Source organism: Petromyzon marinus, chromosome 22 (genome assembly GCF_048934315.1).
Source record: "Petromyzon marinus isolate PM22_M1 ecotype Great Lakes invasive population chromosome 22, UKy_Petmar_22M1.pri1.0, whole genome shotgun sequence".
In the NCBI taxonomy this organism is placed as follows: domain Eukaryota; kingdom Metazoa; phylum Chordata; class Hyperoartia; order Petromyzontiformes; family Petromyzontidae; genus Petromyzon; species Petromyzon marinus.
Window position 1 is genome coordinate 361164 of NC_133688.1, and position 12903 is coordinate 374066.

The following is a 12903-nucleotide window of genomic DNA, read 5'->3' on the forward strand; positions in this document are numbered from 1 at the left end:
GTAGTTTAGTTTGCATATTAATTATTACTTGGGGTTTGTTGACATGATAAAGTTAATGTTTTTTTTGACAGGTCTATTGTGTTGTACACTGACAGGGGCTCAGGCTTGTTGGGGCAGCATCTGGCTGAAATGCACCTTCACAACAGGAAGATTGGAGAGAGGCTTCACAAGGAAGAGAAAACTATCGGTATTGAATCATGAAAATGTAAAACATGTGGAAAACTAGGCCCACCGATCCAATCCTAGCATCATGTCAACTATGTATTATGTTGACATTCCTTCGCACTGAGAGTAGGCATGCTAATCGGATCTAATGAATATGTGTAAACAGGCGATTTGTGTGTAAACAAACACACATTTCATACAGCTGTTTATTAATCGTAAAAATAAAGCGATTGAGCTAGTGAATGAGATAGACACATGCTGTCATTATTTCATACATGAACACAACCAGCCAGCCAGCGGTCATGATTTTCCACACCTAATCACATTCATCTCTTTGTTTTAGCCATCTTTGTGATGAATGGAACTGTATTCATGTGTGTGCAATGTACTTTTCAGAATATGAATTATGTTGGGTAATATATGAATTATGGATATTAAAAGTATCTGTATTTAAGTCCATCAGGGCAAACTCTTCTGCAAAGGAGACTTAGAGCATTCAACATTGCGTCCCTTTATATTTTTGCTAATCGCAATATTTTTCGATTTAAAGCTTTCGTGACTGCAGGGATTCATATTCTTGGTTCTTTCGGTAAAGTCACGTGGAAGGGAAATAATAAAATAATACAAATAAAACATATAATAAAATTTTCACAAAGTTTCGGCCACAACGCAAGCAGACGTCCTCAGATAAAGAAACAGAGCTGTCGGAAAGACAGCGTCTTAATGAACACTGGGCAGTGAACACTGGGCAGTGTTCATTAAGACGCTGTCTTTCTGACAGCTCTGTTTCTTCACCTGAGGACGGCTGCTTGCGTTGTGGCCGAAATGTCGTGAAAATTTTATTATGTTATGTTTTATTTGTATTATTTCCCTTCTACGTGAGTTTGCCGAAAGAACCAAGAATATAATCGCAATATGTTCAGGAGATAAATGTCAAGGTCTGCTAGCCAAAACATGGCTTTAGGAGAGAGTTCATGTAGTTTTGCTATTCATTCATTAATGGGCAATAGAGTAAATGCTAAAATAAATGTTTTCAGCTAATTTTTTATATACGCTAGATTTACAAGTCTATAATGTACAGAAAATACCATGGTTGGCCAGACCATTGCTCGGCAGCTGCATGTGGCTCCTGGGCAGTTCAAGTGTGGCTCTGCAGAGGCGCTGCTAATTTGTAACTCTTCAATTTAACTTTATATGAAGTGAGAACAATCTGGTATCGGAGGCAGGCCATGAGTACTCCCAGGGCACTGAGATTTCTAAACTCAAAATTCCACAGCCAGTCGACACGAGTCAACTTCTGTATGGCTAATCTTTATCTCTTGTGGCTCCCGCGGCCATCTGAAGATCATGGTATGCTGCTGGTAGGGTCAGGAAAGTTGGTCACCCTTGGTATATATCTGTATATGTGTTGATGATTTTGTGCAATGTTCAGCTGCTCCATCACGACAGGGGTCCCAGTCAGTTTGAGACTGCTAAATTAAGGTTCTCATGTGCTTTACAGATTTTGATAAAAATTTCAGTCTTGAATTTCTCCCAACAGGTATGGACCCTGGGCAGGAGGATGTAGAGTATGTGGGTTTCATACGGCTATATGCTGTGATTACATCCCACATGTGTTCTCCGCTTTAAAGTCATGAAACTGGTTGTAGCCCATTTAAATTTTAATATACCCGTTTAATACGTAGGCTTTCGCGGCCAATATCATCTGTAATATCGTTTTTTTTTTGGGTTAGATCTTTGAAATATAAATGTGTCGTTAAACCCGCCACCACCGACACAGCCAATTCGTAAGGTTTGTCACATAAACAGAACATTCCAAATCGTGAAGGGCTCACAAGTGACGTCATCACATCTATCCCTCCAAGGAATGAAACAGGAGGATTTCTCTACAAATTTGGCTGTCCACCTAATGATGATAGTTGTAATTACTGGCGAAACGTCATACTCAGATTGTAAATGTTGTGGATTTTCTCTCCAACACTTCGGTTTGCTGTACTAGTAGCGGATTGGCATGTTCCGTTTACGTGACAACCTTACTAATTGGCTGTTAGGTGGTGGTAGGTTTAACGGCTCATTTATTTTTATGCGATCTAACCCAGAAAAACCTATATTATAGATTTAATATACCCTTTTGTTGAAGGACAGCCTAGGTGACCAAAGTTTTATAGGAACGGCAATAATGTTTACTTGATTAAATTAGTTTTATTATGGAGCGGTGAAATCAGCTGTTGTTCAGATGTCAGTCTAATTAGTATTACATCGTAGAAATATGAGAGTCCTTTGTGTAATAGTCTATTAACCACTGATGATGGTAACATTGGTTTAAGGTTACATTTTAAGAAGAACTAGATTGGCGTACATTTTATCTTGCATAAGTACACAAATTTATGAAATAATATATTTGATTAAAAAATGCATATATTTTCTTCCATTGCACACAGTTGTACCATTGATAACAGGGCACACAGTTACAACTGACATCACCAGATGTCACTCAATTTCCCTCAGAGATCGATCTTGCATAACCAGTGTTCACATAATCAGTTATGTTTTCGCTAATTACCAATTACACTCAGCCGGGTTTGACAGACTTGTATGAATGTATGTTGAACTTCCTTTCCACCGTACATAGCCAACCGAGCTAAACGGAGGTGCGGGAATTAAGCGCAGAACCTATCGTTAGGATCAATGCTGTTGTAATTTTTTATGAGGATATCAATTGGATTGGTGGCTGAAATGAGATGTTCAAAGACTACAGCATGATAATCGGTACATAACATGAGTGTCGAATTATGTCTTAAAAATTACCCAGCCATTTGTACATAAAATTCAACGTTTCTGGGTGACATCTTAAGTCCGTGTTCTTCATTGCAAGGCCCGCGGGCCGGTGGCAGTCCCTGTTGTCCTTTTTACTGCGACCCCTGACGTGCAGTCCCCGACAATACACACAAGTGAAAACACCCCATCATGCTGTGAAACCCCCCAATGGTTTCAAATGTGAGATGGCTCTTTCACTGATGATGTCTTATTCGCGAAAGTGGCCCCCCTCCGAAAATGAGTGAATATCACTGTTTTAGGTCAAGGATTGGCCAAATAAAGTAGGTATTATTTGCTTATGTTTTTAAATGTCCATAATAAAACCATATTAATTCCACCAGCTGAATGAGTGGCAGGAGGACTGGGTGACGTTCTTCTCACGGCAGCGACTGCAGCTTCAGCTGGACATGATAGAGAAGGACTACGGTGAACGGGAAACCCGCGAGCTCTGGTCTCGGCTTCAGGTTCGTAAGCTGTTTCACTCTCGCCCTTAACCCTTTCCTGTTCCGAGACGACTGCTCATTTCAGGATGGGTCTCGTTCACCACCGAATCTCGGAACGCGCAAGCGGTTCAGCGGTAATTTTATTTAGAGAGGCATAGCACCGTTGTTTTTAAAGACATTGTACTCGCCGCACAGCACCGTAGCGACAGGACAGCACTCTATTATAGCTGGTACCAAACTGTGCTACACACCTTCCCGCACGGCCTTGTGGGATCCTCGGTACCGATAAAGTTATTTAATATTTACTTCCTATTACGTTCCGATGACGTACACGAGATTCAGCGGTGAACGGGATGCACCCCGCAACTTGCAGTCATCTCGGAGCATTAAAGAGTTAATACATGCAGCAGTGTAGCTCATCATGTGCACAGCCATATGGGAAACCCATTTGATCGCAGTGGGTTTTCGAGGTGACTTTAAAGGTAAAGTGGTGTTTCACACGCAGGCTTTCGCGACCAATATTATTCATGATAAAGTTTTTTTTGGCTTAGATCGCGTAAGTGTAAATGCGTCGTACACCCACATCCACCCAACACAGCCCATTAGTAATGTTTCTGACATGAACAGAACGTGCCATTTATGTTAGTGCTCGGCACTCTGGTGTGTTAGAGAGGAAACGCAGAACATTTTCAAACGAGTACGACCTTTCGCTGGTGATTACAACCAGCATCATCAAGCAATTGCCAGAAGCGTTCTGACTTCTGGCAATTGCCTAATGGCAATTGGAGTGGGTGTACGACGCTTGTAAATTTATGCGATCTAACTCGAAAACAACGTTATCATGAATAAAGTGGTTTTGTTTTTTGCGTGGTGTGGAGCTTCGGTTGGGGGATTTTTTCCGGGACGTAGAGGTGGTTCCGGCACTGCTCCACGGTGACCTATGGACTGGGAACGTTGCAGAGATAAATGAAGGGCCCGTGATCTTTCACCCAGCCTCCTTCTATGGGCACTCGGAGTACGAGCTTGCCATCGCTGGGTAAGAAAAAACTACAAACAACCAAAACAATAGCAGCAACTGCCGTTCACTGCCCTGTCTGTGGCATGCAAGGTTCATTCGTATAACCTCAGTGTGGCAAGGGCTGGCTCATTAAATAAATAACAGAGACCAGGTAGAGTTGTGGTTGAGATGTCTACATGCTGAGGTCTCCACCCTCTCTATTTGCTAACTTACAAAGACTCATCCTTCCTTGCTAAGGCTTTTTGGGCAAATCCTGTTAAAGCTGATACGGTGCACAAAACAATAGTGGAATGATAAAACTCTTACTTATCCACGGCACTTGAGGATGCTTGAATGTTCCAGAAAGACAGTTTGTCGAACAAGGAACCCCTGGTTCAGAGACAAGTTGCCACTGATGTGCTTTACCAGAAATCCAAGCTGACGATAATTCATTACACATCAAATGGAATTCAAACACTCAGAGCTGGGATATGCTTCAGTGAACAAAAACACATTTGACATGATGTTTACTGTGCAGCCATTGGTGACCAAGTTGAGACCACAGCATTCCTGCCCTCAATTCGCAGGAACGTTTGTTGATAAATGGCTCACTGAATTTTGAACGGAGGACCTCAATGGCATTGGCTCGGTGCTCTGACATTGAAATTTACCTCGAGCCACTCAATTTCCTGCATTACGTTGAATTTGTGAAAATGTTGTTCATTGTTATGTTGTTCGTGCTGGAACAGCAGCATTGTAAGATTTTGAATGTTTGGTGTTGTTTGGGTACAGGATGTTCCAGGAGCTTTAGTTCCACGCTTCACTCATCCTACCACGCTCTCATCCCAAAGTCGCAAGGCTTCGGCAAGAGCCAGAAGCTCTAGCAACTCTTCCACTACCTGAACCACTGGAATCACTTTGGGACAGGATACCGAGGGTCATCCATCTCCACCATGCGCAGTCTCCTCAAGTGAATGAACGGTGCAGGAAATCGTGGGCTATGGTGTATGACTATAAAAATTCTTATCGGCCATGATATACATGATATACATTGTTGAATAAAGGCCTTCCCTAAGCCACCACTAAATCTCACGAAACTAGTCCATTTAAATGCTGTGCAATGCCCTAGGCATTCCACGTGAGTGTGACCGGTGGTCCCTTTGTTCCACATCCTGGCCGTGATCTCCACGCGAAAACTGGGTCAGTTAATGTCCGAATCAGAATCTTTAATTAGGCTGGACGAATCTGATGACATATGAAGCTCCTGTTTTCACAGATGTCCAGTCGGGGCGAGTCAGAAAGTTACAACAACAAACAACAGTACAAACAGATGGGAGGGCAAAGTAAAGGAACGCGAAGCAAATTTTGACTTAACTTTCGTGACTGCAGGAATTTATATTCTTGGTTCTTTCGGTAAAGTCACGTAAATAGAAAACAAAAAACAATAAAATAAAGACCGCTTGTGTTGCGATTGAAACGTCCTGGGTTTTTTGCTTTTATTTTAAATTTATTTTTTATTTGTTATTTTTTTAATTTAATTTTTTATTTAATTTGAATTTTATTTCTTGTTTTCTATTTACGTGACTTTACCGAAAGAACCAAGAATATGAACGCTAAGCAAGTCATGAAATAAAAATATATAAGAGTTCAAATTGCATTAGTGCATCAATTCCTGCCAATTTTTTTTTATCACCAAATGCCATTTTAGGCAAGGCAGCATAACAAAAACAATCCCAGATGTTTGGCTAGTACCAGTTACATTGTATGTGTTTGTTGTTTTGCTATGGGAGTAAACCCTTGCAGAGAAAGTGACCAGAATTAGGAAAGCGAAACCAGGCACTCCTTCAGAAGATGCCATGCACAGGCGTGACCACTGCACCACCCTGACGCCCAAACAAATGTAATTCAAATAATCTACAATACTGGCAAATAAACCCTATTAGTATCAACCGAATGTCTGGACAATCTGACCCCCTCTACACAAGTAACAGTTGAGAGTCAACGCTGTGATGTTGTGCGATTGGTGCAAGCGGGGTGAGGTCAAGGTCGATGACTGCTTCCAGCGGTGTCAAGATGAGCATTTTGAAGAGGCTCGCGAAGGATGATACTTGGCAGTTGGGTGCAGTCTCCCTCCATTAACAACAGAGGGCAGAGGAGCGACGCTCACAACAATTGGCTGAGCACTGGGCGTATACAACGCATGAAGTCGGCAGCAAGTTTATCTCAGGGAGTTGACCCGCACACGACAACTGGGTCTGTCCCGCGTGTTCACGCTATAACGCGGTTGCCTTCATTTAGGGAACGTGCACCGCCATAAGGCGACTTGTGAGCGGTCGACGCCGAACTACTTTCTTGAGCTGCGCGGTTGAGCGAGACGAGACGGTAACGCGGCGGCGTCCCCTCAAGTTGTTTGTAACCCAATTCTGACTGCGCTTGGACATTCATTACGGGGGAAATAGTTTTCGCTTAACGCGGCACTTTTCAGGAACGCATCTACTGCGTTAAACGAGGACTCGCCGTACAGGTGCTGTGCACACTGTACTCGGAATCAAAATCCGAAGCGCTATCAAGCTCTCACTCACAGGTGTCCAGTAAGAGGCGGTGGGGGGGTCACCAAGTGACACGCAGCTTAACCGTGGAGTAGACCGCGAGGACGCCAGCGTCGCCTAGGCAACGCCGCCCCCCTCTGGCTCTGCCTGCCTCGCTCTGTGCACGTGAGGTGTCAACCACGTGACGCGGGCCACTGCGCGCGTTGCGTCACCGCTCACCGTGGGGGGCCCCTCCGCTACGTCCACATCGTACAGTCGAACATTCATTAATAGTCACACTCTTAATCATGTTTATGGTCATCGTCATTAAAGGTGAGTTTAATAATAATACCACTACTACACAATGTGTGCATTAATATATACGGCATGAATAAAACGCACCTGTAAATATCCTAAGTAAGTTTGACCTGACATTATTGCACAACAATTGCCCAGCCACCGTGGGATGTTTATCCTCCAATGTGTATCTGGCTCTGACCTGACTTATATAAAAGTGCAGCTCTGCAATTGCTTGGTCACACCACCGCTGGTGAAAAGACTTTCATGAGAGCGAACTCTTTACGAGTATTTGGTCTACTTTTCCATATAACAATAGGTTTTACCCTTTCTGGCAATACAACAGGTGTCAAGATGTTAAAACACCAAACAGAATCCTCATTCAAGGAATCCTGTCTGCATTAACCACACGTACTTGTGGTGAACATGCATACATGCTCTTATAATATATGCATTGTCTTTGAAACTGATTAGTCCACACCAGGAAGGTCCCATATTCTACTTTTCCACGTTGACCAGATGTGTTGGAAGAGCCGGCTGAAAGCCACACTTTGCTGCATCGCACGTGACTTGCCGATCAGCTAACTGTGGTGTGCCCATTTAGCGACCTCTGGTCTGTGAGTTCAGTTTACTAACCATTAACAGCATGGCAGCTTTCTAATTGGCTTGTGTGACAATTAACCCATGTCATTATCTCTTGCACAGCCTGAAATAAGTTTTGGCGTCAGGGATGGAAATTATGACTCACCCACCTGCACCTGCCTTGTGCTCCCAGACACCTAAGGACCTTACTACCGCTGTGAGAAATTGACGGGCGTAGACTGCTGCATGGCGATGATGTATTCACGTCGTTCCTGCTGTTTTCCTCTTTTGCTAGGTGATGCAATTGGTGTGCCAACACCTCCAGATGCAGTTCCTGAAGGACGTGGGCATTCGGGACATGTTCGTTTTGCCTGTGATGAATGAGTTTGTCCAAACACACAGGGAAGTCAGCCTGTTCATCGAGGTGCGTTTCCCATGTTTATTTCACTCGATTGGTCGTCTGTTTGCAAGGTCATGCTCTGCCCAGAGGTCACCCACTGAGATTTTTTTTACCGTAACATTACCGTCACTTGGGTTTGGTGATCGATTCAACGGGGCAAAAATATTTGTAAGAAGCGTAAACATGGCAACGTGATCATTGTCAGACAACGGAGGACCTTTAGAATGCCGAGTATGATCTTTAAATTGATCCTGGACTCGTTCGGGGGATATTTGAACAATTTGAATATTGGGGCGATATCGTCTTGCTACGGGTCTGAGTGAGAAGTCTCCCAGCGGTTTTTTGAGTCCATAATCGAGATTTTTGGGTTAGAGCACGTAAACATGCACTCAATAATACACTAAATATGCACTATTTATTTATATATACAGTGAGGGAAAAAAGTATTTGATCCCCTGCTGATTTTGTACGTTTGCCCACTGATAAAGAAATTATCAGTCTATAATTTTAATGGTAGGTTTATTTGAACAGTGAGAGACAGAATAACAACAACAAAATCCAGAAAAAACGCATGTCAAAAATGTTATATATTTGACCCCCTCTCAATCAGAAAGAAATTAGGTTAGCTTTACATTTGACTGACAGTGAATCATCAGAAGAAGCAGTCATGTTGTCTATGTGATTCCAATCAGAAGGTGAAATTTTTTGTGTTAACATTAAATGAGCTTGTAGGAGAGTCCTGTCTAAAGTATCGAGTTCAAATCGGAGTAGCCTTATCCTCTGAGATTTAAGATAGGCTGGCCTTAAACAGAATCTGTTTAGAATTTGGAGAAGATACAGCAGAAGAAATGAGTGTGAAAGCGATGGGTATTACCTTGTGATCGCGGCATCTTTTGAGGAAGGTCAGCGTCTCGATGAGCTGTGACTTATTGTCCCGTTGTCTGTTAAAAGCTCTAACAGATAGGTGAAAGCCCTCCCCGTAGAGGTTATCAATTCTAGATTTAAAGCTTTCGTGACTGCAAGGATCCATACTCTTTGGTTCTATTCGGTAAAGTCACGTAGGTAAATAATAAAACAACAAAAATCACGACGTTTCAGCCACAACACAAGCGGCCTTCATCAGGTGAAGGAACCAGGCTGTCTCGAGGACAGCGCTGGAGTGAAACACAGCCACGCTCAGACCGCGACCGTTAAGCTGTGTGCGAGGAAACAAGGTGCCTTGACAAAGGAATTAGCATAAAAATTAGCATTTGATTGGCTGACCTAGCATGATGAACGGTGTAGAGGTGGTGTACATGCGGGTGCACATGCCGGTTGGTGCGGATTGGAATCACATAGACAACATGACTGCTTCTTCTGCTGATTCACTGTCAGTCAAATGTAAAGCTAACCTGATTTCTAAATTCAACCAGCTATTAAAGAAGAACCCAGTTCCACGTATAACAAAACTCGACGTCAACAAAATCGTCATTAATCAGAGTAGCACGCCGATTTCGGACAATCTGAAAACAGTACTGGCTAGGGGACTGAATTTTGCTGTCACCCCAAAACACATACCAGTAGATGATATCATCTCTCAGGTCGATGTAGCCCTCAAAGGCGTGGGACACATCCAAGCAGACGTTGCGAGAGCTGAAATAGCCCCTATTCTTAAGAATGCTAAGAAACCCATTAGTAACATCAGCAAAAATGAACGCTCTGAACTCGCGAATTAAAAAAAAAACAGAAGTGATATAGTCATCCTCTCAGCCGATAAAGGCAACGCTACTGTAATTATGGATAAAGATTCATACAACAACAAAATCCAGAATCTGCTCAACGATGGAAGTTACTCAAAAATTAAAAATGACCCTACCAATAGCCTAGCGATAAAAACCAACAAGATCATCACAAGTTCGACCTCCCTAATCGACCCAACTAAACGTCCCTCCCTAAAACCTTCTGCTGCAAGACTCCCTAGATTCTATGGTCTTCCCAAGATCCATAAAGAAGGCTCCTACTACGACCCATCGTATCCACGATCAACTCCCCTACCTATAGACTAGCCCGTTTTCTGTCATATTCCTTGCTGCCTTTCACTGACAAGATCACCTCAGCAGTACTTAACTCAGCCCAATTGGTCTCTATGGTCAAAGACGTTGTACTGTCCCCTGACGATATCCTTGTCAGCTTCGATGTGGTCTCTTTGTTCACCAAGGTCCCAGTACCTGATACCATTGAAATAATTGAAAATTTGGTCCAACATGGACTAGACGCCGATACACCTGCACTGGTTAGGCACTGCCTCAACAATACCTACTTTACTTGGAATGGCTCCTTCTACAAACAAAATGAGGGTACCCCCATGGGTTCCCCCTTGTCACCAGTGATAGCCAATATTTTCACGGAAAAATTTGAATCAGACGCCATCCAGACTTCCACCCTCAGACCTTCCCAGGGGAAGAGATATGTGGATGACACTTTCGTCATTTGGCCACATAGCCTCCCAGCTTTGAACCTTTTCCTACACCACATCAATTCCAGACATCCCGCCATCAAATTCACCATGGAAGTGGAGAAAGATGGCAAGCTACCATTCTTAGATGTTCTGTTTGAGAGGAGACCTGATGGCTCATTGGGGCATTCTGTCTACAGGAAACCCACCCACACAGATTCCTACTTGAAACCTAATTCCCACCACCACCCAGCCCAAAAGAATTATCTCATCAAAACTTTATACCATTGGGTTCATTGCATTTCGGACCAACACAACCTGACCAGTGAATTAAAACATGTACACCTGGCCCTCAAAAGGAATGGATACTCTGACCGTACCATCCGCCAAGCTGTTTCTCCCTCCATACAGAAACAACCACTTGATACTCCGGTCAAAACCATCACACTACCATATATAGCAGGCGTTACTAAAATATTTCCAAAATTCTAAACAATCACAAGATCCAGGTCCGGTTCAATACAGTACACAAAATTCGTGATCTGATCCCATCCGTGAAGGATGTCATTCCTGACTTACAGTACCCCGGGGTTTACAAATTGAGTTGTACCTGTGGTGATTGCTATATCGGGGAGACATAGCGACATGTCTCTGACCGAATTCGCGAGCACAAATCAGATTTGAAACACGGCAGAACGAATTCTTCTGCTGTGGCTGATCATTGTCACAACGCTATGGGTGATCATGAGATTGTCTTCTCCGATACCAAGGTTCTCTGTAAACCTATAGGTTATCACCAGAGATGTGTTCACCAAGCCATTCAGATATACAAATACAGGCATACCTTCAACCGAGAGGATAGTTTCAAATTAAGCAACCACTGGAAGGACGTTTTAAATCATACCAAACGTCAACTAATTTCTAACAGCAATTTCAAGTAGTGGTATATACAAATACAGGCATACCTTCAACCGAGAGGATAGTTTCAAATTAAGCAACCACTGGAAGGACGTTTTAAATCATACCAAACGTCAACTAATTTCTAACAGCAATTTCAAGTAGTGGTATACCAAGCATATTCCTTCCGAACTTTCTATTTCCCTTTTTTCTACTTCCCCCTTACAGCACATTCTTGCCGATCTTTAATTTTTCTATTTTTTCCGTTTCTATTGCACACACACAGTGACCCATCCCCCACACCCTCTACACAACAAAATACGGATTAACTCAGCCCCTCACCCCACCAAGGTCCCCCTACATGGCTCCTCCCCCCCCCCTCCCTTAACCTGTATTTAAGCCAGAGGTATCCAGAGCCTTGCCACTTGGTGCAGCGATTTTTTGCTGTGACTGTTTCCACCTGAAGACGGAAGCTTGTGTTGCCTTCGAAACGTCGTGCTTAATTTTTTTATTTAATTTTAATTTATTTTTTACCTACGTGACTTAACCGAATCAAACCAAAGATTATAAAAGAAAACCCCAATTCAGGACCTTACTGTGTGGATTTCTTGGAGTAAGTCTTTTATTATTATAAAGAATTACAGGGGGGGCTGTTTGATGACACGACTAGGGAGCTGGCTTGCACTGCGGGGAACTTAATATTCAATTTGGATTCTGCAACCCTCAATGGCCTTTTTAAGTTCCATTTATGCATGTAAAACTCGCACAAACAACCATACCCAGAAACCCATAGACTCCAACAGAGACCCATGCATTCCTACAGATACTCAGACTCACACGGCAACCCCATAGACTCACTCAGAGTCCTTTTGACATGCACAGAGACCAATAGCCTCACACAGAGATCCATACACTCAAGAGACCCAAAAACTCACACAGAAATCCATAGATTCGCACAGAGGTCAATAGAATTTTAATCTGAATATTTATTTATACTGGATGAATCTGATGAGCTATGACGATCTGTTTTCACAGACGTCCAATCGGGCAGGTCAGAACATAACAAAAATACAATACAAAAACACGACAGGAAAGATAAACAAATTGTTGAAATATATACAAATTAAACTGAACTGTTTTTATCTTACCATAGACTAAAATAAACCTGTTGGACTCGCACAGAGACCTTCACCACTAAACCTCGAACAAATAAAACCATCTAAACCTCTAAACCCCGTAACTATCTAAATCCCTAACCATTTAAACCCATAACCATCTAAACCGCTAACCCTCTCAAACCCTTTACCCTTAAAACCCTAACCCACCAAAAACCCCTCACTCTC

At 42.8% G+C, this 12903-nt stretch overlaps 1 protein-coding gene across 1 annotated transcript in view; it reads left to right on the forward strand.

The window, feature by feature from the left end:
• Positions 1 to 5509, forward strand: part of LOC142925616 (fructosamine-3-kinase-like) — a 38914-nt gene extending 33405 nt beyond the window's left edge. Inside the window, exons 2-4 of the mRNA XM_076068663.1 lie at positions 3324 to 3446; positions 4304 to 4461; positions 5215 to 5509. Coding sequence (XP_075924778.1) covers positions 3390 to 3446; positions 4304 to 4461; positions 5215 to 5233 — 234 coding nt within the window. The 5' untranslated portion in view covers positions 3324 to 3389 and the 3' untranslated portion in view covers positions 5234 to 5509. The remainder of the gene's footprint in view (positions 1 to 3323; positions 3447 to 4303; positions 4462 to 5214) is intronic.
• The last annotated feature ends 7394 nt before the right edge of the window (positions 5510 to 12903 follow it).